We start from the raw sequence: 27670 nt of genomic DNA, 5'->3' as shown, positions 1-27670 counted from the left end.
TTCTCTAAAATAAAAATTTGATATTTTAATAAAGTCACATGTAATTACATAACAAGATAAATAATCATAATCAAAATAGTAGATTTCATCATTCAAAATCATCTACAATATATAAATCCCAAAGAATATAAAAAATTCATAAATTTATCTTAATCTTAAACATTATATTTCGAGGAATATTAAAAGATAAACCATAAAATATCTCAAATATGATTACCATATTATATATTATAGTTTTCATATCCCTATACGTTTTTACTAAGCCCATCCTTATCGCTTTTATGTAATTCCTTGGTTGAATAATCATTATCATCTAATACTTTCTGATTTTCTTTTAATTCTTTATGATCAGATTCCTCTAAAACTTCCAAACCGGAAACAGCACTAAGCGATTGATATTCCGGTTTCACCAAAGACTTCCGAGAACATGATTCTGCACCATCTAATGCTTTATCAGAAGGAACATCAGATATGTTATCTTCTTTATTCGCTAATTCTATATTTTTCGGAGATTGCACTTGCTCTGAATCCAATTTATTGTCAGAAACATCACTTGTATCCAAATTAGAAAGAGTAGTCCGTCCCAAATCCTCCTTAAATTTAGATTGAGTAGCTGCTAATAAAGACGACTGAGATAAACCAAGTGATGGCAATGAACATGATTCTTGATTATTATTTGCCTGAAATTCAGCTACTGGGTATAAAGAACAAGATCTATTGAAACATAAAAAAAAGAAAAAATAAACCATATTAATTATTACTGATCTTTTTGATTAGAATCCTAAATCATTAATAATGTTACTTTAGAAAAAAATAGCTACTCTACCTTTTGAGTATCAACTGCCGATTCACCTAAATTCGATTTGTTATCGAGAGAAGAATTTTGAATCTCCATAGGACATGAATATTCATTTGTTGATGAATATGAAGAACGACTTTTTAAATTTAATATATCACCTCAAACATTAAAAACACAACCTTAAAGACTTAAATGTCGTGTCTTTTAGGCCAATAGAAACATTTGCACATGTGCCAGAATTATCCAATAAAGCAGAAGTATCAGCTGACAGATCCTTCTCAGATTTCTCCTAAAAAATCATGAACAAATCTTTAAAGTCTACATAAAAAACTAACCTGTCCAGAAGTAATATCGCCGTTCAAACAAACAAGCGTCCCATTCTATTTACTCTTAATCATAAAAATATAGGTTAATCAATTAAACCTTTTCACCAGAAGACTAAAATAAAATATCAGATAAATCAATTAAAAAAAAACGCTATTTACATTATCTTTGTTTAAATCACCATTTTCATTCACGACATGATCCTTATTTATATCTTCTTTATTTGCTGCATCATCCACTCGTCCCTTTTTAACATTAAACGAAATTTACATGTTTATATTAACAAATTACATTATGCTCCGAAGACAATGTCTCATAAAAAGCACTAGATAATGATGTCATAATATCAATATCATCTTTAAAACCATCTTTCAAAGGTAATGAAAACTCCTCTTTCTTATCGGATGCATCATTTGGAGCTAAAAATGTAAGAACCTTAACAGAACATTAACAATATATTACCATCTCTTGCTTGATCATCCGCTGAATTCCCTACTTGCAGGGCTACAATATAATCCCTAAATTCATTTTCAGGCATATTGAATAGCCCCGTGAATTTCTTTATATTATTATACCAGTCAATCATGTCGTCATACGTATTTGTTCTAAAAACAATTTTATGATTTCTATAAAAATATAAGGTCTATAAATCTCTACAAACGCATATAGCCAACAACATACCGATCAGAATTGCCCTTTTTAGATCCTTTCAAAGAAAATTTATATGTCTGAGAATCAGCAGAACTATGTTCGCAAATTTCACATTCACGAAGACATAAGGACATTTTTGGTGCTTGATAGAATGAAAAATTGTCCGATTTGAATTCATGAAGAAATCCAGATGGAGTAAGTACATAAAATCTGCTACTGAAGGATCTGAAAAATCCACTTCTCCTTTGTAGAATGCCGCTACGTATCTCTTTAACAGCGGGATGATTCTGAGCATATAAAAGATCACAAAAATACCTAAGTTTGCGGAAATTAACAGAATCCTCAGAATCATTAAAAGAACAATCCATATCAGCCATTGCAGAAGCAGAAATATTTAAACAAACATAAAAATTGCTATCTGTTAAATATATATATTAAAAATTTTTTACCGGAAATTACATAAAAAAAAAGTTCAAAAAAAAAAAAAATATATATAAAAAAATAAAATAAACTAGAATCATATCAATCACCAATAAGAAGCTTGAACACAGAATCTAATAAAGATTAATATAAAATAAAATTAATTTTAAAATAAAACTACCTTCTCTAAGAAAATTATTCCATCCCCTATCAAGAGAAATAGAATCATCTGTAGTAACAATGTTTTTATTAAAATCAGATATAAATGTGACTTCTCTTTGAAGAATATTCTTATATTCACCAAAAACTTCTCGAACAGTATTTATTACAGATTTTTCAATATTACGACAATAATTCTCTATATTTAAATAAGCTTGATGTAAAGCATTCTCTTCAAAAAGAGTTTGTGTAATTTGTCTTTCCAATGAAAGCTTAATAATATATGGATCTGTTCTAGAAGTAATTTGATAAGGAGTAGATTCCCATCTTAACAAAGATTGTTTATAAACTTCCATCAACTAATGTTTTTAATTCAAAACATTAAGCAGTTAATTCAATATTACCTTTTTAGTGGTATCTGCTTCCTTACCTAAATTATTGCGGAACTGAGAAGACATTTTCAAAATATCTTTAACACGTAGAGTCAACATTGCTCTAAGTTTCTCTAACTTGGAAATGATTTCCTGGTTTACACTATTTGGTATTGTAGACAAATGAGTAGAATATTTCCGATTCCAATCACAAAAGACTTTTTCAACATCTTGAATTCCACCATCTCGAAAAGTGCTTTTATCTGCATGAACCTATTCAAACCTTTTAAAATATATAAAGAATATTAAAAAACTCACACTAAGTATATTTCCCAACTTCCTAAACTCATTTGCCTTAACTTCTTCAATATTAATAACTGCCTTAAAGTAAATAATAAGCTCTTTTAACAAAATTTTCCATGCTAATTAACAATAAAAAAAATTGAAAGACATATCATAAATCTTACAACTAAAACGAGAAGCAAGATTTTTCGTAGGATCAAGACTCCTTGAAAAAGAAGATGAAAATATAGAATCTAAATTGTTATAATGAGCATCTCTTGACAAATTTTCTTTTAAAGCAAGAGACATATCCGGGAGGTTTTCTTGATTACTCTCGGGCTCACTTCTAAGAACCGCTGTCTCTGAAAAACCCATCTCAATTATTTTAAAAAAAGCCGCAGTTAAACTTTTTTTTTTGAGTAATCTTTTAAAGGTCGAAAATATCGAAATATATATACTTTAATATATATATATATATTTAAAAATAATATATATATACACCTTAAAAATAATATATATATATATAGTATACTTTAATATATATAGTATACTTTAATATATATAGTATACTTTAATAATAATATATAGTATACTTTAAAATATATATATACTTTAAAAAAAAATAAGTATATATAGTATATTTTAAAAAAAATAAATATATTTTTATAACTGTTTGATAATTATTCTATAAACTATTATCATTCTTCCTATAAAGCTGAAGATATCTAAGTTTAATTATAACATCATCAAGCAAAATTCGAATTTGTTTTGATTGATTATCTCGATTTCGCACCATCACTGTATTTGAATCTAATTCTTCTTGCCCAATAACTATATTATCAATAAATATTTAAAATCCCAAAAAACTATATAATACCGAATATAAAATTATATTGAGTTATTTGAGCATTTCTAATCATCTTATTTAAAGTATTATCACTCAAATCTATATCAACGTAGAATCCATTATCATGAAGTTTATCATATACATATTTTGAATAATCCTTAAATGCCTTTGAAATAGGTATAATCATTATTTGGCGAGGAGAAAGCCAAAATGGCCTAAAATTAGGAAAATATTAAAAAAAAAGAGCATATTACCATTTTCCACCATAATGTTCAATCAAAATAGCAATCATTCTTTCAATACTTCCAAGTATAGCACGATGTATTATCACAGGCCTTGCATAAATGGTTTTTTCTTTTTCATCACAAGCTATACGATACTCTAAGTTAAAACATTCTGGCAAGAAAAAATCAAGCTGAATTGTAGCACATTGATAAAGCCTCCTTAAAGCATCAGAAATCTCAATATCAACCTTTAATAATTAAATTGGCTCTTCTTTTTTAAAAAATACAACCTTTGGTCCATAAAATGCACCGTCGCCTATAATATTATATCAATATAACAAAAACTATACATATATATAGGTATAATATTAACCTGGATTTATCTCCCATGGCAATCCAAAATCATTTAAAGCAGATTCTAAACTTTTTTCTGCCAGATTCCATGTTTCAATATCACCAATAAATTTTTCTGGACGAGTAGAGAGTTTTAACCTAAAAGAAAAACCGAATACTTCATATACATATTTTAGGAATTCAAAACAATTCACAATTTCTTCTTTAACCTAATAAATAAGATATTTATTCTAACAAAATATTTCAACTCAACTTGATCAGAAGTACAAAAAATATGTGCATCATCCTGTTGAAACCTTCGAACACGCATTAATCCAGCCAAAGCTCCAGAAAACTCATTTCTATGAAGAACACCAAAATCAGCATATCTTAAAGGAAGATCACGATAACTTCTATTATGCATTGCAAACATAAGACAATGACCAGGGCAATTCATTGGCTTTAAAGCATATTGTTCCTTTTCAACATCAAATGAAAACATATTTTCAGAATAATTTTGCCAATGTCCAGAAATTTTCCAAAGTTTTGAATTATAAATATTTGGTGTTATAACTTCATTAAATCCCCGTTTTCTATACTCAGATTTCATGAATTCTAATAATCGATTGTATATACGAGTTCCATAAGGTAAAAAGAAACAACTACCAGGACTGAGCTCATGGAAAAAAAAAAGCTCTTGTTCCTTTAATTTTATTAAAATATAATTCATAATAATAAAATAAACTACCCTTCCGATTCTTCTATGATCTCTCTTTTCAGCATCGGTAAGAAAATTCATATAGTCTAACATTTGCTTATTATCAGGAAAACTTATACCATAAATTCTTTGCAACGAATCTTTTGTAACATGACCCATAAAATATGAAGATGAATTCTGATAAGATGTTTTTTTAAGTCAAAAAAATATAAAAAAACCAACCTTTAATATACTTAATACTTTTATTTTCCCAGTATGAGGTACGTGAGGTCCCATACAAAAATCCACAAGAGTGCCACATCGATAAACAGTAGAGGATTCACCATCAGGGACTTTTGACGATATAATTGCTTGTTTATAATTATTATGTTTAAACATTTCTAATAAATTCTCTTTCGTTACAATTAAACGTTGAAACGGTTGTTTTTCACATATAATAAACTTAATCAAATTTTCCAGATCAGAATAATCTTGCTTAAGCACCGTTCTAAAAATATAAAAAATGAAATAACAATCATTTATTAAAATACCTATTAGGAATTGCCATTTCATAAAAAAATCCATCATCAGTTGGTGGCCCGATACAAAGATGACAACCATAGTATCTTTCCGCAGCCTCACCAAGAATATGCGCACTAGAATGCCAAAACACTTTTTTTCCTATTTAAAATTAAGCAATTAATATACTTCTTTTTTTAAAATAAAACCCTCAGGAGTATTAAAATCCAATAACTTTAAAGTAGATGATTTTTCAAATGGTCTCTCCAAATCCCACAAAACATCATTAACCTGAGCAATTATAACCTTTTCAGATAAACTTTTAGATATTCTTTTAGAAATTTCCAAAGGAGTAGTTTTCCAGCTCGTTCCTTTCAGTGAATTGCCATCTGGAAGAGTGATATCAATTTCTAAATGCTCTTTATCTATTCATCAAAATCAGTCATTTATTAATACAATTCATTTTCTCTGTGAAAAATACCAACATACCCTGTATTTCTCTTTTATATTCATCATAAAGCTTTTCAAACATAGAAAGCCGATGATCTATATATGCCGGTTTCTGAATAACCTTAGGTAAATCTTTATTTTTTTTCAAAATATATAAACCTCAACTAAACATTTTTCATTCATTTCTCTAAATTTTCCCTAATTTCTCATTTATCCTTAAAATTCTAAAATAATACTATTCTAAGAAAACATATAGAAAATCAAAATTTTTGTTTTTATCAAAAGTGAATTATAAATTATCATGATTTAATGTAGTTGATAAAATATCCTAAAATATACGAATTAAGGGACACATTTAACACTAAAATTAGCACGGGACACACTAAATTTATAATTATCGAGAGAATCTTTCGATAATTATAAATTTATGATTTTAATAAGAATAGTGGTACTGTAGCTCTCTTTGGGTTTCATTATATCCTATAAAAAATCAATCAACTGTGTTATCTTTGTGCATATTTTTATATTTTATTCAAGCACTCTTATTGTTAAATCTTGAAGTTATTTCAAAACATTCCACGATCTCTAAAAATTCAAAAACTTTTTAATGAGCAAACAACATTTTCAGAGTCATAATCAAAACAGAAATAAATGGAAAGGATATAATAATACTTCATCCAATGCAGGTAATGTTGGTAAGAAAATAAAGTATTAATAAAATTTATAATTTACATTTTTTTCATCAGAAATTGGTTCATTTGTACATGCTTGCGAGGGAGAAATGTTATATGCATCAACACATACAAAAATACCGTACTTTAATGCCACCATATATCTTAAAAATAATGTTTTAATTGATTACATAACTTATATTTTTAACACTAATAGTAATAGTGTTTGATTGGAAAAGTTGATGAAGTTCTTGGACCAATAAATCAGGTATATTTTACTGTTAAACCACAGGAAGGCATTGTTGCGACTTCATTTAATCCAGGAGACAAAGTATATATTGAAAACGATAAACTTTTGCCGTAATATATGTATTTTATAGACTTTAAAATTTCTAATATCATAATAGTCTTGAGCGATTTTTATCACAGCCTAAACCTGCCATTGCAAAAAAAAAACATGGTATGTTTCAAGCTGGTAATCAAGCCAAAGGTAACAGGTTTCATCAAAAATTCAATAAGAAAGATAGATCCTCAATGGGCAATCGAAAGAATTTTGGATCTTTTAGAAAACCTAAAGCTGGCCAAAGAAATTTTAAACGCAATCGCTAAAAAAGCTTTAAAAAAATAGCTTTAAAATAAAAAATCTAACCGAAAAATATTAATTTGATAAAGAGATTTTGCACTTTTTCCATAATATATATTACGTAGTCTTTATATATTCCCATTTATATTGCTATTTTAGTTAAAAGCTTATTTCATTTACATAGCTTGTGTTCTATATATCGATATATGAATTTATAAAAATCACTGAAAAATGCCTAAAAACAAAACATCTATATTAAATAAAACAGGTAACGGATTAATTATATTGATTTAAATCTACGCTTCTAAAATTGTTAATTAAGAAAAAAAGTCTTCTACTAATATTTATAATGACAGACACTTTTCACTGATTCGGTTAGATCAATTATAAATAATTTCATATCTAATATTTAATCTAGGACTCTCCAACTAGCAGACTTTATTACGGAACTAAATGGTTCAATTTCTTATTTTTTTCTTTTAATTACTAATAACTATAAAGGATTTTGTGGTATCATGAGCGTATTTTCATCGATGAAATATTGTCTTGGGGATCCACTAGATACTGCATGGCTCTGGAAATCCATGACATTAATGCCATTAGGGTGTTTTTTATTTATATAAAAAATTAATATATTAATTATAAAAGATTATGTTTTGATTTCTTAGATGGAAGAGTAGCTAGATGGAGAAAAAAAAGCTCGCCAATAGGTTAAATATCTATATATTTTACATTCGAAAAAGAAATGTCTAAACTTTATAGGAAGAGAGCTCGATAGTTTAGCTGATTTAGTCAGTAACTATATGTTTTTTTTCATATTAAAATTATTAGGTATCTTTTGGTATTGCACCATCGGTATTTGCATTTGCTTTAGGCATACGAACATTAATAGACAGTATAATTCTTTCTTTTTTTGTACTTTGCGGAATTTCTAGGTTGGCCAGGTTTAATATTTCAGTCGATTCATTACCAAAAGATAAATATGGAAAATTGAAATATTTCGAAGGCACACCAATTCCAACTACATTATCAATAGTTGCTATAATGGGCTGGTGGGTTAGATCTGGTTGGATTCTTGAAAAACTTCCTTTTGGAGTAATCTACAAAAATTCCTTTTTTGAATTTCATCCGGCAGCCATTGTTTTTGCATTAAGTGGCTGTGCCATGTGCAGCAAAACTTTAAAAGTACGTAAAATATAATATCAAATAAAAACTGCAAATTTTGCGCATAATGGATAGTTATAAACTATTTTCACTAAAAAAATTTAAAAACAAAAATATCATTACATTATTACACTGAACAGGATCTATGTAAAACCTAATATTTGTATTTTATAAAAATTTGATACAATTCATATCATACTGAGTTTAAGTATTATATTTTTGTATAGAATTTATTAATAAAAACAATACATAAGTGCAAAAGTATTCAAATGAATAATTCTTTATGCAATCAAATATTATTACCTTTTTAGAAATAAAGATAAAATAAATATAATTAAAAAATCAAAAGTTAGGATAAATTTAACCGAATATTACTATTTTTTCTAATAAATAATATTAAACATATATATGATAATTTAAATATCTTTGTATATATTTTAAAATAAAACAATTGCCATGGCTCATTTCAAAGTTTTGCAATGATTTTAAAATAGGATTACTAAAGCATTTAAACATAAACTATAAAAATTTCAATATAAAATTAATATAATCTCATAGATATAATAATTTATACTATTTTACTAATATAGATATGAAGTTTTATATTTTTTTAATAAAAGATCTTTGCAAAATATATAAATATTATAAAAATAACTGTCAATTTTAATTAAAATTAATCGTATTTTAAAATTAACAGAGAATATTTAAGTAAAAAGAAAACATAAATTCTATTTCTTAAAGTTTATATTTTCTAAACATTTTTTATAATTCTAAATAGTATAACATAATAAAATTAAATAAAAATTTATTTTTACTATATATTTAAATTAATATTTTATATTTCAGATCTAAACAAATATCCTCATTTAAAAATTAAAAAACATTTTTTAATAAACATTATATTAGGATACATTATTTGTATGAAATATTAATCTTTATATATCAATTCGTTTTAAGAAAATAATATAAATATTATTTTAGATCTAAATATCTGGAAATAAAGATCAATAAAAGTAACAATTTTATACAATATAAAATAATTTATTAAAATTATAGATATTAATCAAAATATTGCAAATTGTTAAATTACAGAACTTTTAATAAGCTTTAAATTATAAAAAAATCCAAAAAAACATAATTTTTCAAAAATTCTAATGAACCTTTTTAAAATAACTTTTATTAATGAATTTCCAGATTGAAAAAAATGAAAAAAACACGAATGTCTTAAAACTTATTACAATTTATTTCATCTTAAGAACAAGAAGATAAATTTTTCATAAAATACCAATATAGAACAAAAGTAATCAAAAATAAATAAATAACTTAATTGTATTGTTTATTTTTTTATAATAATTTATTCATTTTTTTATAATAATTTATCCATTTATAAAATATAATAATACAAATCGTAATTTGTATTATTACAAATTATAACATATTATTTAACTAAACAAAAATATATAATTCAAACATCAGTATTGGATCAAAAAAAAATCAAATTTAGGCCGAATAACATTCAATACAGTTTACATATAAATATTGCGTAAATATAAAGAAGTAAGAAAAATACACAAAGTTTTGTATTCAAATAAATGTGTATATAAATTATTCTATATGTAGAGATCATATATAATACAAATAATATCATATACAATCAATTAAAAACATATTCATATATAAAACCAATAATTTATAAAGTCGAAGTAAGAATATCTGAATCACCAGGATCTGTAATACTTAAAGTAGAAATACGGAAAAACTTCCCACATGCAGTACCCAGTTCAATACTAATTAAAATAAAAATAAATTTAAAAAGAGAAAATCAAATACTTATTGCCAGAGTAATGATGAACATTAGTTTTTGCTAACATAGCATAATATTCCAATTCCGATTTTCTCAAGTGGGGGCAATTCCCTGATATAATTACAAGTTTTGCTAAAACAACAATGAAAAAAGACGTCCTAAAAGCAAAATAACTTACATTTTCCACTGCGTAAAGTCTTTAAAGTAGATTTATAACCCAAAACACATTTTCCAGATTTCATTACCAAAGCAAGACGAGAGTTAAGAGATTCTGAAACCTTCTTTGCTTTTTTAGAAGAAGGAGCCATGTTTAAAACTAAAAAACCCTAAACAAAAACCTCAAATATAGAAACAATTAATAAAGTATTTATTTCAAGTCTTAAAAAATCCGATAAAATAAACGTCACTAGAGGTTAAAAACCTAAGTTCTAAAATGAATCAATAACTCGAACTACTCGAAAATACATCATAAAAAACTCATTGAAATGATATTTATTCGAAAATATTAAAATTTAAACATAATAAAGTTAACAGTATATAATTTTTTTCAGTAGTGAATATATAAAATAGGAATATATTACTAATTAATTATTGTATTAAGCTATATATAATTAAAAACAGTTCAATATATATGCATTTCCTTAATGTTTAATATAAAACTCATATATTCACAAAATATAATATTTTTATAAAAAAATAAACTATAACCTTGAAACATCATAATATTTTCTACTCGAACTGAACTATTTATAAAATATACAGAAATCTCATATAAAATTAGAATATTTAAAATATTATTTAAAACAAAAAGGAAATAAGAAATACAATATATTTTCTAAATAACATTAAAATATATAGGACATATATAAGATTCAATAAATATATATTATTAATAAAAACTTAGCAAAAATACATCAATGGTATCCAAAAACCATGATATTCCTTAACGATACTTCGTTATAAATATATATTATACAATTTTATATTGTTTTAATATAAAAAATGTTAGTAAATTAAATAAATAACAATAAAACACAAAGTATAAATTATAATTTCATAACAATTAAAAGATAAACTTAAAAAAATTCAAACATATAAAAACATATTTAAATAGAATAACACTTTAATTGATTACAAAGCTAATCTTATGCGTTAATTGATAATTTCTAATATAATATTTTTTTCAAATTCATTTCAATATTGATATTGAGTTACGCTAAAATACTGTTCCATCTCTATATAAAAAAAGAAATTGTATCATAATGCATTTATACATAAGAATTTTAGAAAAACTTATCGAGTTTAAAAAGTTGCTAGCCTTAAAAAATAGGAGAAATCAATTCAAACACATTAATTTTTATAAAATACACATCATCTATAAAACAATTCGCACGACACCTATTAATATCATATATCGTTATAAATTCTAAATTAAAACTATTAAAACATAAAATCAATACCATTAGCTACATAAAATTGTTAATTTGTACTAGTAGTAATATAACGTCACAAATGACTCGCCATTTTCCCCAATGAAAAACAATAGGTCATTTTTAAAAAATAGTCCTTTTATTATTTTTCAAATAGCACTATCTGTATAAAATAAAACATAGCTATTCTCAGAAAACTCAATACTACAGCACAAAACCTATGCTATATTGAATTTATTAGATTTAGATATTTAACAAAAACCAATACTTTGTAATTTCATTTCTCAAAAAAAATCTCTAAGACTTAGCAAAAAAATCAAGAACCAACATTTAAATAAACATATTTTTTAAAATTTAAAAAATTCAAAAAAAACTTTCAAAAAAAGTCTTAAATACAATTCAAAATATAAAATTCAACAGAGAAAATTAAAAGTGAATAATACTACTTAAGACTTCAAAACAAATAAATAAAACATATCTTTTTTAAAAGTGGATAATTTCAAAGTTTTAACGATTAATGTAAAACATATCTATATTATAAATCTCAATTATATATCGATATCAACTAGTATCAATCAAAATAAATACCAATGCAAGTGCCAATCCTTATTCACAAAAAGCTTAGAATTTGGAAAATTACAACGTAGATATAATGGTCTAAATAAAATAATTAAAAAATTCCTTAAATACTAATTATATATACATCTAATACTAAACCTATAATACATTCAAGCCTCATAAAATATTAATTCTTTTATTCATCATTTTTTTCTTTTTGGTTTAATTGTCGAGATTCATTTTCGTTCTTAGAAGATGTTTCAGATTTTTGTGATTCTTTAATCTTGAAATTTCTCATGCGCTTTTCTATATCATCAATAACCGAGTGACTGTCCTTAGTTTTTGATTCAGAAGATTCAGTACTATTCTTTGAATTCTGGAAATTCTCCTTTCTTTTCGCCCTTTTTTTTGCACTCTTGCTTAAATTAGAAGAAGCCATTGCTCCAGGACAACGATATCCATGAGTCTCAACTCCATTACGACTCATTTTCTGAGAAGATTCATTATGATGCACTGTTCTATATACAGATATATCTTCAGGAGGAACATATCCTGGCCGAACTTTCCTTTCGCTTCTAATTGATCCATCGGGGCGTACAGATGATGGAATTATTGAACTACCATCTAAATATAACACATTTCATTTAGAAACCCATAATATAATTCAAAAATCCAACAAGTTTACCTTGAAGATTCTTAATTCCAGAAGCTCTTTTATCATTTTTTTGAATATCAATTTTCAACATTGCTAAACGGAATCGAAAACTTGAAAACAATTTTTAAAACCATAAAATCTATGATTGAATACTTCATAGACGGAAAATATAAAATTAATAAATAAGATGGTAAAGATATACTCGCATGAATTTGCATTTAATTATTAATAAAAAAAACTAATATAAATCTATAGATCTCAACTCGAATTTATCAATTAATTTTTCGTAAAAATTCAATTTTAATAGGAACAATATTCGCATCAACATTTGTTTTCAAAATGTTAGTATGCATATTTTTCTAATAGCTTTTACGTTTTATTAAATATTTGTAGAGTCTTTGACCAAGGAACACAAGCCATATGGGATTATGCTAATCGGGGAGTAAGTATGCTTTTTTACACTATTTTTCTAAAAAGCATAGAAACAATGGAAAGATATTCGTAATCTCTACACTGAGGAATAATTTATAATAAATTCTTCCAGTACTACTAGCTATATTTTTTTATCAAATGATTCTATAATAAAAATATATTCTACAAAAAATAATAAAACTTTTAAAATCGCAGCATTTGAAGGAAGCATCTGGATTATAGTAGATTTATTTTTGTGTTTATTTTTTTGTAACATTTTTATTTTTTATAATATCATATTTTTTTAAAGCATAAAGCTTATTTTCTAAAGTTTAGAGTCTATTATCTTATTACAGCCAAAGGTACTGTCTATTATTATTGGAAGAGATGCAATATATATACATATTCTTAAAACACATATACTTCGATTTTTTTTCATTTAAGTTTAATCGACACTTATTAACAGAAAATCTACGCTTTTAAAAACATGCGGAGCAATGAATAAAAACCCGCCTGAAAAGATGTCGCCGGAAAAGCGCCTTTCTATGTTTTTGTTGGAAATGCCATATATATTTAGATATACATGGAATCTACGAGCCAAAAATTCCCTTTTATATGAACTATTTTGTTCCATGACAGGTTATAATCAATGCTTAGAAACATTTTTCTTTAAAAAAGGGATACCAACAATAGAGAAGAATCCTACTTTTCAAAAAGATCCATATTTTTACAAATGTATGTATTCTAATTATTTATTACAATTCTTAAATATTTCAAAAAACAGTTACATCTATGATTGAAGATGATTCAGATGACGAAGACAAAATTATAAGGATAAGTAGAGAGAATATGGAAGACGGAGAAATGTCTTCTGGAGCTAGTCAGTATAAAGGACCATGTGGGCATGTTTTTAAAAAAGAAGAAGCCCTTTATCATTGCAGGTGAAAAATCTTAATTATCAATATAAATTATTAATAATGAACTAGAAACTGTGCATTAGATGATACATGTGTTCTTTGTTCAAAATGTTTTAGATTATCTGATCATGAAGGTCATGATACTATGATGAGTTTAAATACTAGAGGGGGTGGATGTTGCGACTGTGGAGATCCAGAGTAATTTCTTAACTATGTTTTTTTTACTGAAATATTTTACAAATAAATAGCGCATGGAAAGTGGATATTAATTGTTCATTGCATTCTCAAAAGAAATCTAATTATAACAAACTAATAGATAAAAATTCAGAATTATCAAACATTCCAAAAGAACTGTTGATTTATATTAAAATGACGATTGAAAGGGCACTGGATTATGTCTTAGATGTATTATCATGTTCTCCTGAAAAACCTCACCTATTGGATCTTCAAAGTCTAAAATACTTAGAAAGATCGTCAAGATTGTATCCAGATAGATACGGAACAGAAGATTATCCATATGCAATTTGGTCTGTTATTTTATGGAATGATGAAAACCATACCTTTCAAGAAGTTATAGATCATGTATCTCGAGTAACACATAGAGACGAAGAATTTGGTAAACGTGTAGCAAATAGAGTTGATAAAAAAGGAAGAGATACCATTATTGTTTCAGATAACCTGGATTTAGTGCAAAATATATGCGAAAAAATTGGACAGATAAAATTAAAAGCTACAATACGATGTGCTAGAGACACATTTCGGGAAAATATGTGTGGAGCAATTATTGAATGGCTTAAAGATATGTCTTTATATCAAATAAAAGATAGTGAAAATTACATACGAAATACTATTTGCGAACTATTTTTCGAACCATGGAAAAAAGGAACATGTGCATCAATGAATTTTTTTTTTAATAGCCATACCAATAACAATTCTTATGATAATCAACTAACTAAGGAATTGAAAAGCAAAGATAACGAAACGGAAAAAAACATGTTTGTAACTATAGAAAGAGGAAATATTTCAGTAGGTAGCAATGATAATTTAAATCAACTAATTTTAAAGTCAATGGCTCAAAAGTATCTTTCACAACCATCTTATGAAATTGTACCAGAATCGCACTGGATTATTACGAAATCATCTGATGTAGAAGATATATCTACAGAAAATAAGCGTGAACTAAGAATTGATAAATTATTGTCTTTTGATATAAAGCTTTGGAAACAAATCAGATCTACACTAAGAGAATTATATATTAGTACAATGATCATGACATCTTACTACAAACATTCTTTGGGTAAGAGATACCATATATATATACATACATTACTTACAAATGATTTACGTAGCTATTCGTTTTTCCTATTTATATAATTCTTTGGCTGAAGAATATATATTTAATGAAACGGAGCCAGATCAGTCAATAATAAACTTTTCTGTTCAGCTTTTCACTGTACCAGATATATCTTTAAAACTTGTACAATCTTATGACTTTTTAACTAGCCTTCATAGATTCATATATGCTTTTCTCACACATGGTCATATTGATATATCTAATACTATTAACTCTAAAGAAGTACTTATTTCTAATACATCAAATCTTCCTAAAAGAGGATATTGTCAAATATTTGGGGATATTAGATATATTCTTAATACAAAATCAGTTCAAAGAATAATCCCAATCAATCCTAAATATTTATTGCAATTCATAGATTTATTAAGACTATTTCAAGGAATGAATCCTTGTCATAGAGTTACAGGAGCTCATGTAGAATACGAATCTGAAAGTTGGATTTCAGCTTTTCATTTAACTATAGAAGTAACGAAACTAATAAAAACATTTTCCGCATCTTATAAAAATGCATCTGCATCAGAACTATGCAATGCAATAGGGATAGTTATGAAATATCTTCTGCAATGGTCTTTAGGGTACGAAACAGAACGTTTTCCTACATATGAACCTATTTCTATTCATTATCTTAATAATGAAATTGCATTCCATTCTGGAAATACTTTTAATGTCTCTAGAGATCCTGTTAGTTTCCATCATCCTCTTCACTGGCTTCTTATGTCTTTACTTGAAAATACTGTCATTCTAAACGAATCAAATTTATTAGAAAATGGTTATTCTACTATTTCAGAACTCTTATCATCAAAATTTCAAGAAGTTAATCCTGAAGCTAGCGAAAATATAGTAAAAAAGCATCTTATTAGATTAATAGGCGATTATCCTCTTTCTGTTTGTACATGGATAGATCAAATTCGTGCAGGACTTTGGGTTAGAAATGGAATATCAATTAAGGGACAAGTAAGTTACTTTTATTATGTAGAATACTGAAATAAAGAGATATAAAGGCACATCATTATCATGATCTTTCTTTACGAGATCACACATACGATAAAGATATTAAATGGATACAACTTCTTACTGTCTGTGGAGAAGATTTAGATGATTCCGTCCTTCAAATTATTCGACAATATGATATAATTACTGATGAACCGGTTTGGTCACTCAAAGATGCAGAACAACATCCTTATTATGACAAATCACAATATTTTTTTATGTTTGAATCCCTATTATCCTTATTTATTACCTTGTTTTCAGAAAGATCTATAACACTATCACAAGACATTGACGAAAGTACAAAAAAGGAGCTTTCTCAAGTTTTATGCTTTGGCCCTTTATCATATTCTGAAATTATTAAAAAAATTCCGGAGAATTTATATAATAATGAAAACTTCAATGACATCCTTACTTCATTATGCATTTATCGTCCACCAAGAGGTCTTCATGATCAGGGAACATATACTTTAAAAGATCAATATTTTGATCTTATAGATCCATATTATTATCATTATTCTTGGAATCAACAAGAAGAAGCAAACTCTATTCTTAAGAAAAGAGCAAATGAAAAAGGTCTTTGCTATGAAAAAAACAGAATATCAAATTTAAAAATTCAACCAATTAAAGATGGCCCATTTAAAGGACTAGGTCTTTTTACTCAAACATTAACATTCGTAAAATTGATTTATTTATGTCTATTCTATAGTATGCATCAAGATCAAAAACCGGAATCACTTATTGATAAGGCTATCTATCTTTGCATTCTTTCAGTTAAACAGGAAATTATTCAACCACACGAAAACAAATCCTACAGTTTCATGAAGTTCGCTAATTCAGATTTTAGCAAAATTCCATTTTTCCAAGATTCTAACAAAACAAATACTACATTAATATGTCTTATTTCAGACATGATAAAACAAAATGATTTGCAATTTATTCATGATAAAATTCATACGCTTTTATACATAATAAAGACATTTAACGTTTCTTCTGTAGACTCAGAAGAAAGGGAATTTACTAAAGATGATCAGAATTCATCAGTTTTATTAAAAAAAATGTCATTGGAGTTTGAAAAAAGAAAAAAAGAAGCAAAAGAACGTCATGCAAGAATTATGGCACAATTTCAACAACAGCAGCAAAGTTTCCTAGAAAAAAATTCAGATTTTGACATTCCGGAAATTTTAATGATTAATAATGATATAAACCAGGATATCACTGATACAAAGAGCTGGCAATTTCCGTCTGGGATATGTATTGTATGCCAAGAAGAAACTAACGGGCTCCGTTTATATGGCTCATTAGGAATGATTCATCAAAGTCCATTGCTTCGTATGACTCCTTTGAATGATTTTAATTTCATACAAGATGTTATTGATCTTCCACATGATTTAGACAAAAATTTGGATCATATACGACCTTTTGGGTTTGCTTCAAAGAGCAAAAAAAAACATAATACCTTTGAAATTCATAAAAAACATGAAACTGATGAAGACTACGATATAGCTAAAGGGTTCCCCCCAGATTATGTATCCCATGGATTATTTGCAACAAGTTGTGGTCACCTTATGCATGCTACATGTTTTAAGAGATTTTATAATTCTCTTGCATTAAGAATTCATGGCCAGCTATCAAGAAATTCTCCTGAAGACATTTCTAAAAAAGAGTATCTATGCCCTTTATGTAAAAGTATGGGAAATGTTTTTTTCCCAATAATATGGAAAGAAAGCAAAAAAGTATATCCCGGAATTTGCAAACCAGAGACATCATATGAAGAATGGATTTTAAACTCTCTTGAATTATCTTTAATACCTTTTTACTCAAATGTTAAAAATGAAAATAGCAAAAACACACAATCGCCTCAAAAAAAAACAGAACTTTCAGAAACACTTTTAAATGAAGATCTTTTTAACGATTTTTCTCAGAAAGAAATGTATATAAATATAGTACAAACTATGCAAGCATATACTTTCGATTCTGTTGTGAAGCCTATAGCCAATTTACTAAAAACTTCAATACTTTCACCACATCGAAATCATTCAATAGATAATTTCGTTGACCCTTTGCTTTCTGAAACTGGTTTGCGTATTCCTTTACCTTTTTCAATACAATCAAGTTTCAATAATGAAATGGATATATTGCAAATTATGTATAGATTATTATCAGAAATATTAAGCATGAATTTTGGAAACACCTCTTCAAAACATCCCGAATCTAATGTCTTTGGTCTTGATAAATTATGGCATTTGTTTAATTATACTATATCAGGCATAGAAACAATACAGAGGGGAAAAGCCTCAATATTAGATGAAATCGTTGGGTCTACTCTTGTTCATGGAATACCAGAACAATCTAAGATTTTACTTCGAATAATCTCCGAAACAATTATGACTTATATTACAATAGGACTTACCTCAAAATTTCAAAATAATATTCAAAAAGAATTTTCAAAAAAAGCAAAAACTAGAATATATCAATTATTTTATGGCCATCCTATTTATAAGAATAGCCAAATAAAAATCACCGGGCTTAAGCCTATACTCTCAGAAGATATTTTTACTGTGTTAGTAGATTCCAGCTTTTGCATATTACCTACGATGGCTTTTGATGCATATCATTTGATAAGAATATGTTATTTGGCAGAAGTGACAAAAATTACAATTACTTTATTACAGCATTCTCAAATTATAAGATCTAATGGAGACTGGCCTAATAATATTGAGGACTCTCTAATAAATTTTAAAAAATTTGTCTTTCTTTGTTCTACAAAGTTGAATGGCACGGAAAATATAGAATATGACGATATTGTTTTATTAAGATATAAGTTTTTGATCCGAAAATATGTTTTAATATTTATGAGAAAAGTAGCAATATTGATGTTTAGTAAATTTGGGATAGAATTTCCATCAGAAACAGAAGCACAAAGCTATTATGATAACTCTATAAATGACGAACTTTCAAGACTTAAAAAACTCATGAATCTTCCAACTTTAGAGGAAATTTATTCTATTTCTCAGGGAACTACTAAGCTAGACCTTATTCAACAAGATCTTATTTTTGGTTGGATTACACATTTCAATAACTTAACTTCCGATAATACTTCACAATATGTTCCTATGTTATCACTTAATCATCCAGCAATTTTTGAACTTTTAGCTCTTCCAAAGCATCTTCAAATTCTTCTTGAAAAAAGTATGGAAATTAAATGCCTTAAATGCAATACTGTTCCACAAGCACCTGCCTTATGTCTTTTTTGTGGTTTATTTATTTGTAGTCGATCAACTTGTTGTTCAGAAGGAGATTTAGGAGAATGTAATATTCACATGCAAAAGTAGGATAAATTAAACTAATAACACAAACTTATTATTTTTTAGATGCGGAAAAAGCATTGGAATATATTTTTTGATAAAAGAATGCGCAATCCTGTTTATACATGGTTCAAATGGAAGTTTCACAAATGCACCTTATCTTGACGCACATGGTGAAACAGACTTTGAATTAAGGTAAAGAGAAAATTTATTGTTTGATTTCTAATCTTCATAGACGTGGAAGGCCCCTCCATTTGTATCAACATAGATATGATTTAGGAGTTAGAAATCTATTTCTTCAACACAGTATACCTAGCTTTGTCGCTAGAAAGTTGGAATCTATTTTAGATACAGGTAAATGATTATTTATGTAGCAAATATATTATTTATAATTAAAGGAGGATGGACTACATTATAAGAATATACCATAATGACGCTTTTATAACATTTTAACGAATCTTACGAATCTTGCAATATCTCATACATATATCATCACAATCTTATATAAAAGAATTTGAGTTAACTAAGTTTCATTAAATTTTCAGGTTTATAATACACCTAAATAATAATAATAAAATTAATAACTAATTCAAATCATTATTTATACAAAATGTAACGGAATATCAAGAAGACTTTAAAAAAACGTTCTAAATCTATAAATCAAAAATTACAATCAAATTAACAATTATAACTATATTTTTAAAAACTTGAAATAACAATTTACACTCAAAATTATAAAAAAATATATCAATATTATTCAATACTCTTTACTACCTTAATCCAATAAACCCGAAATTAACAAGATTCTTCACAAATTTTTCTAAATAATTTAAAATTTAAGATATATTTGTTTACAGAATAAATAAAAAACGCAAAATAATCTATTATATTGAAATAAAATAACATTATATAATAATAGTTCAATTAGCAATTAACCATTTTAATTTACCTAATAATTTTATATTTAAATTATATTTTCGAACTCTAAAATTAAAGATGTTAAAATTACTAATTTCATTAAATAATAAGATAAATTTAAGAATAATACAAAAACAGGGATATTACTGCCTATGAAATTTTCATTTAATAGTAATTTCTAAAATAAAATGTCTTTACAATCATGGATATCAGATAAAACAATGAAGGTGAATTTTATTCTAAAGTTGTAATCACTAAATCTAATAAAGCTATTAAGCTTCTGAAGATGTCAGAAGTATCTGTAATAGATTATATTATTAGTCAGGGTATATAATTTTTCTATTAAATATTTTTAATAAAAGTTAGCATCTATTTCTCCAAGTCCAAATTCTCTTTTTACAAAACTATGTTATCTTGGTTTTCCAGACAATTCAGAAGTAAAGGATTTTGCAGATGAATTATTCATACGTGTTCCGAAGAAATCAAAGGCTAAAGTACGCAAATAAAATTCTATTGTATTATTATTACTAAACTAACTCAGACAAAAGATACAAGCATTTCTAATAAAGAGGCAAATCTTTCTGCTTTAAATGCAAAAAACGCATCATTTAAACTCATTCTTGAAGAAGAAGAAGGGAAAGAAGAAGAAGAAGAAGAATTAAAAATTAATGTTGCTCTTAAAAAAGAAAAAAGCACTAGTAATCATAAAAAAAATATCAAAAAGCAAAAAAATGAAGATAGATGGATAAGTGATGAAGAAGATCAAGAAGAAAGAAGGAGGAAAAAGAAAAAACAGGAAGATAGTCGGAATATAGCTAAAGATATTGAAGAGTATGAAGATGAACTTCAGAAAGTAGAAGATGAGAGAATAAGAGATCTCAAAGAAAGAGATGAATTTTCAGAAAGACTAAAAGCTAAGGATAAAGAAAATACGAGAAAAATAGTTGAGGATAGATCCTCAAAAGCATCAGCAGATGCACTAGCACGTCGAAAATTAGCGAATGATATTGAAGCCAGAAATGCTGCTTTGCCTCAATTGAGAGAAAGAAGTAGGCAACAATATCTAAATCTTCGGGAGAAACAACAAATAGCTCTTCTTGAAAAAGAAGTATCTGAAATGGAAATAATTTTTGATGGTGTTAAGTTAACAAGGAGAGAAATAGAAGAAATGAATTATAAAAAAGAGGTTTTACGTCTAGCAAAGCAAAGAGCAAATATAGACGAGGCATATGATGGTTATGTCATGCCGGAGGATTATATTACAGAAAAAGGGAAAATTGATAAGAAAAAAAAAGAAGAAGCTTTATATAAACGCTATCAAGATAATCAACGTCAAGAAGAAAAATTCATTACAGAACAAGATCAATGGGAAGAATATCAAACAAATAAAGCTACTGCAAAAGTAGGAACTCTAAATAAAATAGAATCTGTGGAAGAATTTGAATATGTTTTTGATGATAGTCAGAAAATAGATTTTGTTTTAAGAAACACACTTGATGGAGCCTTTACAAGCAAAGAACAGAGAATGATGGAAGAGAGGATTAGAGAGGCTGAAGAAAAAGGTATCACTTTAATTTTATTATTTGTTTTTTTAAATCTTTTAGCAAATTCTATTCAAGAAACAAGAAAAAACTTGCCTATATATGCTTTTAAAGAAGAACTTTTAAGTGCTATTTCCAATTACCAGGTTCTTATTATTGTCGGCGAAACAGGATCAGGTAAAACAACTCAGATTCCACAGTACCTTCACGAAGCTGGATATACTAAAAATAATCAAAAAATTGGATGTACTCAACCACGTAGGGTAGCAGCAATGTCAGTAGCAACTCGTGTAGCGGAAGAAATGGGAGTAAAAACAGGGAATGAAGTAGGATATTCTATAAGATTTGAAGATTGTACAAGCGATAAAACTGTTATAAAATACATGACAGATGGAATGCTTTTACGAGAATTTCTTACAACACCGGATCTTAGTGATTATTCAGCATTAATGATTGACGAGGCTCATGAGCGAACTTTACATACTGATATATTATTTGGTCTAGTAAAAGATATAGCACGCTTTAGGCCCGAGTTAAAGCTTCTTATATCATCTGCTACAATGGATGCTCAAAAATTTGCAGCATATTTTGATGACGCTCCGATTTTTAATATTCCTGGGCGTCGGTACCCTGTTGATTTACACTATACACAACACCCAGAGGCAAATTATCTTCATGCTGCTATAACGACTATTTTTCAAATCCACACTACACAAGGAAAAGGTGACATATTAGTTTTTCTTACAGGTCAAGAAGAAATAGAAGCAGCAGCTGAAAATCTTCAAGAAACATGTCGCAAGCTTGGTAACAAGATCAAAGAAATGGTTATTGCACCTATTTACGCAAATTTACCATCAGAATTGCAATCTAAAATTTTTGAACCTACTCCAGAAGGCGCTCGAAAAGTTGTTTTAGCTACAAACATTGCAGAAACATCTATTACTATAGACGGAATTGTTTATGTCATAGATCCTGGTTTTGTTAAGGAAAATATCTATAATCCTCGAACGGGTATGGAATCATTAGTTGTTACACCATGTTCTCGTGCATCTGCAAACCAGCGCAGTGGACGTGCAGGACGAGTAGGTCCTGGCAAATGTTTTAGATTATACACATGGTGGGCATATCATAATGAATTAGACGAAAATACTACTCCAGAAATTCAACGGGTCAATTTAGGAAACGTAGTTCTTTTGTTAAAGTCTCTTGGTATTAATGATCTTATTGGGTTTGATTTTATGGATCCTCCTCCTGTTAAAACATTGAGCCGTGCACTAGAACAGCTTTATGCACTTGGTGCACTAAATGACAAAGGAGAACTTACAAAAGTTGGGCGTCAAATGGCAGAATTTCCAACAAGTAAATTTACACAATAATAAATAATATCTAATATTTCTACAGATCCAATGCTAGCAAAAGCAATTTTATCTAGTAACAAATATGGTTGTGTTGAAGAAGTTCTTTCTATAGTTAGTATGCTAGGAGAAAGCTCTTCAATATTTTATCGTCCTAAAGACAAAAAATTCCATGCAGATAAAGCTAGACAAAATTTTACAAGACCTGGTGGTGATCATTTGACATTATTAAATATTTGGAACGAGGTAAAACACATTCTCTTAAAAATTTCTTTAGTAACTTATCAGTGGGTTGATACAAATTTTTCATATCAATGGGCAAGGGAAAATTTCCTTCAGCATAAATCTCTCACACGTGTTAGGGATGTTAGGGACCAATTGGTCCGTTTAGTAAGCAAATATATTTTATTAAAAATAATTAATTTATCTTTTTATAGTGTGAGCGTGTTGAAATTGTTACTGGTACAACATCATCGGATATTATAGCTATTCAAAAGTCTATTACTGCAGGATTTTTCTATAATGTTGCAAGATTGCAAAAATCTAGCGATTCATATAGAACAATAAAATCAGGACAAACTGTTTATATACATCCCAATAGTGTCCTGTTTGGTGTTAATCCAAAGTATTTTAACTAATTATGTATTTATTAAATATTAATTAAACTAGATGGATCTTATATTATGAATTAGTTTTAACTAGTAAAGAATATTGTCGTCAAGTAATGGAAATCAAACCAGAGTGGCTTATCGAAGTTTCCCCACATTATTATAAACATAAGGATCTTGAAGAATTAAATAATCCAAAAATAGGAATAGCAAAAAAACAGAATACAAAAACATAATATTTTTTATTAATCATAACAAAATACATTTTATTATATAACATTTAAATATATATCAGTCTAAATTTTGGAAAGATAATTGATCACAAAGCTATTAACATTGTATTAAATCATCACTTGTATATTATGCATTTTTCTCAAAACTATATACAAATAAAAATTTTAGTAAATATACCTAATTATTATTATATTCTTTCATGAATATTAATAGAAGCTGCTTCTTCCTTCCATTGCTTGACTTCATGTTCATCATACTGTTTTTTATTTGTAATCCAACGTTCTTGAACATCATGTACATTTCCCTCATAATTCCATCCTTGTCGCACTAATATAATTATAAATAATTCAATCAGACATAAATAACTTTACCTGCTACACTAAAAAGACTATCATGAGCAGCTTCTGAAGTACCATAAACATATCCATTAGCTTTATCTATTACTGACAACAATTTTGTCATAGAGATTTTATCCTAAAAATCGTTAGTCAAATATAAGAAATAATTATTAAAACATATACTTCTATACATAAAGTTTCAAATGCCACTAAACCAAAACTTTCAATCATATCACAAATAGCTGCGTTCAAAGAAGTAAACGATGATAACCTTGAATCATTTTCTAAATAAGGTAATAAATGAGACAAATCTTGAACTTCAGTATAAAAATCCAAGTTAAATACTTAATTTAAGTCAAATCAAAAAATATACATATAATAAAAATACGCACATAATTCACCATACATCCCTATTAAATCAATCTTACTTAAAACATTCACATGAGGAAGATCCATCTGCAACATACTACGTAAACTCAACATAAGAACACTTATATATTTCGAAGGATCAGTGCAATAATGTGCATCCACAAGATGTACTACTGCCAACTACAAAAATAAGATATATAAATATAAGAAAAATATATACTACCCTATACTTCATTTTCTCTAATTTAGAAACAATCTTTCGTAAAGAACCATGATGAGTAAAAAGTTCCACCTGACCTGGACAATCAAAAAGAATATAATCATCTATTTTTATAAATCATTTCCTCCTTTTTCTAATATATAACCTCCTAAACAATCAAGCCCTTCCTTTAACCAACTAAAGTTATTTTCTAAAGTTTCCAATGCATAAATTACTGCTCCATTAGGTCCTAGTCCTGTTTTTTCCATAATCTCATTCACTGATATCAGATCTCGTATATCCAAAGCACAAGGATATAAAACGTGGTCATTTGCAGGATCAAGATTCACAACAGAAGATTTTCTTCCAAGTGCTGAAAGGAATAAATACATACCATGACAATATGTTGTTTTTCCACTTCCTGGTGGACCAATAACTAACTTTTTCTTCTTAAACAAAAATATTCACATAAAACATTCTTACCTGAGCAAAAGGCATATAAAAACTTAAAAATAAAGCATATTAATTCTTCCTAAAAAATTCAAATATAAATTCTTTAGTATTATAAATAAAATGTTAACGAGCTGTTAAGAGATTTAAACGTAAAAAACCTAAATCTTAATAAAAAAACAGTGTAACTTATAAGGATAGGATTTATACAGTTAATATTTAGAGAAGTTGTACTGTAAAAACAACGTTTTATAATATACATTTTTAAAAGAACTTTTAAGCATTATGGGATTTACAAGTGAAATAGTTAATAAAAAATATGAACTTATTACACGTGGACTTCAAGAAGTTCTTGGTGCAGAAAGACTTAGAAAGATTTTAGAGGAGAGGGATTTAAAACTTTATTGGTATTTAAATAAAACAGTATGAAAAACGAGTTAACAATTGAGTTAGGGGCACTTCACCTACAGGAAAACCTCATTGTGGTATATATTTTTTATAATGTATGTATGATTTATAATACGTTTAGGATACTTTGTTCCTATGATCAAAATTGCAGACTTTTTAAAAGCAGAAGTTGAAGTAAGAGAAAATTAGTATATATGAATGTAATGTTTATGAATTTCAAGGTTACTATTCTTTTTGCAGGTAATGTTTATATATTCTACATACCTAGTAACTCTAGTAAAAAAGATATTCATGCATTTTTAGATAATCTTAAAGCACCTATTGATATTGTAAAATATAGGGCCAAATATTATGAATTTATTATTAAAGCTATTCTTAAATCAATTGGCGTTTCAACTGAAAAGCTCAGATTTGTTCTTGGATCGTCTTATCAACTAAGTTCTAAGTATTGTATGGACAATTTTCGTCTTTGTACTATTGTTACAGAACATGATGCAAAAAAAGCAGGAGCAGAAGTTGTAAAACAAGTAGAAAACAGTCTACTTTCAGGACTTCTATATCCAGGAATGCAAGCTTTAGATGAAGAATATTTAGATAGTGATGCTCAATTTGGGGGAGTTGATCAAAGGAAAATTTTTACATTTGCTGAAAAATATCTTCCAATGCTTGGATTAAAAAAAAGAATACATCTTATGAGTCCAATGATACCCGGTCTTGCAGGAGGGTAAAAAAGTATTATTATAAGTGATTTACTCAAGATGTTCTAGAAAAATGTCTGCTTCAGGAAACGAAAATAACAAAATTGATATTTTGGATGATGCAGAAACTGTTAAAAAAAAAATAAATAAAGCATTATGCGTAGAAGCAGCTGTAGAAAATAATGGTCTTTTAGAATTAGCAAAACATGTAATTTTTCCTGTTCTGGCACTTAAAGGAATTCCAGCACTAACAATCAATCGAGAAGAAAAATGGGGAGGCCCAGTTTCATACAATTCTTATGAGCTTTTAGAATTGGAATATGTAAACAGAAAGGTAAAATAAATATAAAAAAGGGATCATATTAAAATATACAGTTATCTCCTCAAGATCTCAAAATTGGAATTAGCGATTCACTTAATTTTCTTTTAGAGTCTATTCGATTAGAATTTGCAGAAAATAAAGAATTTCAAGAAATACTTCATCTTGCTTATCCAAATGAAGGAAAACAAGAATCCCAAAAAAAATCCAACAAAAATATTAAAGTTAATTCAAACTAAAAATCTGGACATCCAAAACTTTCATCTTCACTAAACTCATGATTTTCCTATCTAAAAATATATTTTTATAATGTAT

At 27.1% G+C, this 27670-nt stretch overlaps 10 protein-coding genes across 10 annotated transcripts; 5 read left to right on the top strand and 5 right to left on the bottom strand.

Annotated features, from left to right (window-relative positions):
- Positions 1 to 245: 245 nt before the first annotated feature.
- T552_01135 (hypothetical protein) lies at positions 246 to 3381 on the bottom strand (the record flags this gene model as incomplete). Its single annotated transcript, XM_018369727.1, has 15 exons — positions 246 to 714; positions 762 to 781; positions 827 to 935; positions 979 to 1088; positions 1135 to 1179; positions 1223 to 1237; positions 1285 to 1368; positions 1415 to 1542; positions 1586 to 1749; positions 1805 to 2115; positions 2324 to 2328; positions 2376 to 2712; positions 2758 to 2997; positions 3043 to 3146; positions 3192 to 3381. The coding sequence occupies 15 exons, from the start codon at positions 3379 to 3381 to the stop codon at positions 246 to 248; spliced, it is 2331 nt and encodes a 776-aa protein (XP_018226371.1).
- A 264-nt stretch (positions 3382 to 3645) lies between these two features.
- T552_01134 (threonine-tRNA ligase) lies at positions 3646 to 6301 on the bottom strand. The gene is made up of 12 exons (XM_018369726.1): positions 6236 to 6301; positions 6116 to 6188; positions 5836 to 6051; positions 5659 to 5788; positions 5351 to 5615; positions 5159 to 5305; positions 4685 to 5113; positions 4451 to 4640; positions 4368 to 4393; positions 4108 to 4325; positions 3884 to 4068; positions 3646 to 3837 (listed from the first exon to the last, which is right to left on the bottom strand). The coding sequence occupies exons 1-12, from the start codon at positions 6257 to 6259 to the stop codon at positions 3692 to 3694; spliced, it is 2049 nt and encodes a 682-aa protein (XP_018226370.1). The 5' UTR covers positions 6260 to 6301; the 3' UTR covers positions 3646 to 3691.
- Positions 6302 to 6638: 337 nt separating this feature from the next.
- Positions 6639 to 7402, top strand: T552_01133 (hypothetical protein). The gene is made up of 4 exons (XM_018369725.1): positions 6639 to 6771; positions 6823 to 6923; positions 6971 to 7107; positions 7155 to 7402. The coding sequence occupies exons 1-4, from the start codon at positions 6684 to 6686 to the stop codon at positions 7354 to 7356; spliced, it is 528 nt and encodes a 175-aa protein (XP_018226369.1). The 5' UTR covers positions 6639 to 6683; the 3' UTR covers positions 7357 to 7402.
- A 116-nt stretch (positions 7403 to 7518) lies between these two features.
- On the top strand, positions 7519 to 8576 carry T552_01132 (CDP-diacylglycerol-serine O-phosphatidyltransferase). The gene is made up of 7 exons (XM_018369724.1): positions 7519 to 7598; positions 7653 to 7704; positions 7749 to 7786; positions 7832 to 7934; positions 7979 to 8040; positions 8093 to 8121; positions 8162 to 8576. Exons 1-7 carry the CDS (start codon positions 7562 to 7564, stop codon positions 8528 to 8530), a joined length of 690 nt encoding a protein of 229 aa, XP_018226368.1. The 5' UTR covers positions 7519 to 7561; the 3' UTR covers positions 8531 to 8576.
- Positions 8577 to 10141: 1565 nt separating this feature from the next.
- On the bottom strand, positions 10142 to 10661 carry T552_01131 (60S ribosomal protein L30). Its single transcript, XM_018369723.1, has 3 exons — positions 10477 to 10661; positions 10325 to 10430; positions 10142 to 10281 (listed from the first exon to the last, which is right to left on the bottom strand). Exons 1-3 carry the CDS (start codon positions 10604 to 10606, stop codon positions 10185 to 10187), a joined length of 333 nt encoding a protein of 110 aa, XP_018226367.1. The 5' UTR covers positions 10607 to 10661; the 3' UTR covers positions 10142 to 10184.
- Positions 10662 to 12436: 1775 nt separating this feature from the next.
- Positions 12437 to 13159, bottom strand: T552_01130 (hypothetical protein; the record flags this gene model as incomplete). Its single annotated transcript, XM_018369722.1, has 3 exons — positions 12437 to 12910; positions 12972 to 13051; positions 13095 to 13159. 3 exons carry the CDS (start codon positions 13157 to 13159, stop codon positions 12483 to 12485), a joined length of 573 nt encoding a protein of 190 aa, XP_018226366.1. The 3' UTR covers positions 12437 to 12482.
- A 714-nt stretch (positions 13160 to 13873) lies between these two features.
- On the top strand, positions 13874 to 20336 carry T552_01129 (hypothetical protein; the record flags this gene model as incomplete). The annotated part of the gene is made up of 9 exons (XM_018369721.1): positions 13874 to 14087; positions 14137 to 14293; positions 14339 to 14467; positions 14518 to 15566; positions 15619 to 16577; positions 16625 to 19941; positions 19985 to 20113; positions 20154 to 20272; positions 20317 to 20336. The coding sequence occupies 9 exons, from the start codon at positions 13874 to 13876 to the stop codon at positions 20334 to 20336; spliced, it is 6093 nt and encodes a 2030-aa protein (XP_018226365.1).
- A 645-nt stretch (positions 20337 to 20981) lies between these two features.
- On the top strand, positions 20982 to 24618 carry T552_01128 (hypothetical protein). The gene is made up of 9 exons (XM_018369720.1): positions 20982 to 21063; positions 21114 to 21162; positions 21203 to 21330; positions 21378 to 22398; positions 22441 to 23736; positions 23779 to 23978; positions 24021 to 24122; positions 24170 to 24357; positions 24402 to 24618. The coding sequence occupies exons 1-9, from the start codon at positions 21025 to 21027 to the stop codon at positions 24574 to 24576; spliced, it is 3198 nt and encodes a 1065-aa protein (XP_018226364.1). The 5' UTR covers positions 20982 to 21024; the 3' UTR covers positions 24577 to 24618.
- A 99-nt stretch (positions 24619 to 24717) lies between these two features.
- Positions 24718 to 26023, bottom strand: T552_01127 (hypothetical protein). The gene is made up of 7 exons (XM_018369719.1): positions 25964 to 26023; positions 25647 to 25920; positions 25505 to 25605; positions 25305 to 25461; positions 25096 to 25256; positions 24946 to 25048; positions 24718 to 24901 (listed from the first exon to the last, which is right to left on the bottom strand). The coding sequence occupies exons 1-7, from the start codon at positions 25976 to 25978 to the stop codon at positions 24762 to 24764; spliced, it is 951 nt and encodes a 316-aa protein (XP_018226363.1). The 5' UTR covers positions 25979 to 26023; the 3' UTR covers positions 24718 to 24761.
- A 150-nt stretch (positions 26024 to 26173) lies between these two features.
- Positions 26174 to 27640, top strand: T552_01126 (tyrosine-tRNA ligase). Its single transcript, XM_018369718.1, has 7 exons — positions 26174 to 26337; positions 26384 to 26415; positions 26460 to 26512; positions 26560 to 26578; positions 26624 to 27062; positions 27106 to 27370; positions 27412 to 27640. The coding sequence occupies exons 1-7, from the start codon at positions 26216 to 26218 to the stop codon at positions 27592 to 27594; spliced, it is 1113 nt and encodes a 370-aa protein (XP_018226362.1). The 5' UTR covers positions 26174 to 26215; the 3' UTR covers positions 27595 to 27640.
- Positions 27641 to 27670: the final 30 nt, after the last annotated feature.

This window comes from Pneumocystis carinii (assembly GCF_001477545.1).
Source record: "Pneumocystis carinii B80 chromosome Unknown supercont1.5, whole genome shotgun sequence".
Lineage (NCBI taxonomy): Eukaryota > Fungi > Ascomycota > Pneumocystomycetes > Pneumocystales > Pneumocystaceae > Pneumocystis > Pneumocystis carinii.
This window is presented reverse-complemented; position numbering and strand designations above follow the sequence as displayed.

What these genes read in the sequence shown, in the direction of transcription:
- T552_01132 (XM_018369724.1), top strand. Translation starts at nt 7,562, where the DNA reads ATGCCTAAAAACAAAACATCTATATTAAATAAAACAG. An exon ending in CTTTATTACGGAACTAAATG is followed by an intron (nt 7,787 to 7,831) that starts GTTCAATTTCTT and finishes ATAACTATAAAG; the next exon opens with GATTTTGTGGTATCATGAGC. An exon ending in AAAAAAAAGCTCGCCAATAG is followed by an intron (nt 8,041 to 8,092) that starts GTTAAATATCTA and finishes TAAACTTTATAG; the next exon opens with GAAGAGAGCTCGATAGTTTA.
- T552_01133 (XM_018369725.1), top strand. Translation starts at nt 6,684, where the DNA reads ATGAGCAAACAACATTTTCAGAGTCATAATCAAAACAGAAATAAATGG. An exon ending in ATCCAATGCAGGTAATGTTG is followed by an intron (nt 6,772 to 6,822) that starts GTAAGAAAATAA and finishes TTTTTTCATCAG; the next exon opens with AAATTGGTTCATTTGTACAT. An exon ending in GAAAACGATAAACTTTTGCC is followed by an intron (nt 7,108 to 7,154) that starts GTAATATATGTA and finishes ATATCATAATAG; the next exon opens with TCTTGAGCGATTTTTATCAC.
- T552_01131 (XM_018369723.1), bottom strand. Translation starts at nt 10,606, where the DNA reads ATGGCTCCTTCTTCTAAAAAAGCAAAGAAGGTTTCAGAATCTCTTAAC. An exon ending in GACTTTACGCAGTGGAAAAT is followed by an intron (nt 10,431 to 10,476) that starts GTAAGTTATTTT and finishes TTGTTGTTTTAG; the next exon opens with CAAAACTTGTAATTATATCA. An exon ending in CATCATTACTCTGGCAATAA is followed by an intron (nt 10,282 to 10,324) that starts GTATTTGATTTT and finishes TATTTTAATTAG; the next exon opens with TATTGAACTGGGTACTGCAT.
- T552_01128 (XM_018369720.1), top strand. Translation starts at nt 21,025, where the DNA reads ATGTCTTTACAATCATGGATATCAGATAAAACAATGAAG. An exon ending in TATCAGATAAAACAATGAAG is followed by an intron (nt 21,064 to 21,113) that starts GTGAATTTTATT and finishes AAAGCTATTAAG; the next exon opens with CTTCTGAAGATGTCAGAAGT. An exon ending in GGGACCAATTGGTCCGTTTA is followed by an intron (nt 24,123 to 24,169) that starts GTAAGCAAATAT and finishes ATCTTTTTATAG; the next exon opens with TGTGAGCGTGTTGAAATTGT.
- T552_01134 (XM_018369726.1), bottom strand. Translation starts at nt 6,259, where the DNA reads ATGAATGAAAAATGTTTAGTTGAG. An exon ending in AAGTATTAAGTATATTAAAG is followed by an intron (nt 5,306 to 5,350) that starts GTTGGTTTTTTT and finishes ACATCTTATCAG; the next exon opens with AATTCATCTTCATATTTTAT. An exon ending in GTGCATTTTATGGACCAAAG is followed by an intron (nt 4,326 to 4,367) that starts GTTGTATTTTTT and finishes TAATTATTAAAG; the next exon opens with GTTGATATTGAGATTTCTGA.
- T552_01127 (XM_018369719.1), bottom strand. An exon ending in AGGGATGTATGGTGAATTAT is followed by an intron (nt 25,257 to 25,304) that starts GTGCGTATTTTT and finishes ACTTAAATTAAG; the next exon opens with TATTTAACTTGGATTTTTAT. An exon ending in TTGAAACTTTATGTATAGAA is followed by an intron (nt 25,049 to 25,095) that starts GTATATGTTTTA and finishes AACGATTTTTAG; the next exon opens with GATAAAATCTCTATGACAAA.
- T552_01126 (XM_018369718.1), top strand. Translation starts at nt 26,216, where the DNA reads ATGGGATTTACAAGTGAAATAGTTAATAAAAAATATGAACTTATTACA. An exon ending in AGGGATTTAAAACTTTATTG is followed by an intron (nt 26,338 to 26,383) that starts GTATTTAAATAA and finishes CAATTGAGTTAG; the next exon opens with GGGCACTTCACCTACAGGAA. An exon ending in TACAGGAAAACCTCATTGTG is followed by an intron (nt 26,416 to 26,459) that starts GTATATATTTTT and finishes TAATACGTTTAG; the next exon opens with GATACTTTGTTCCTATGATC.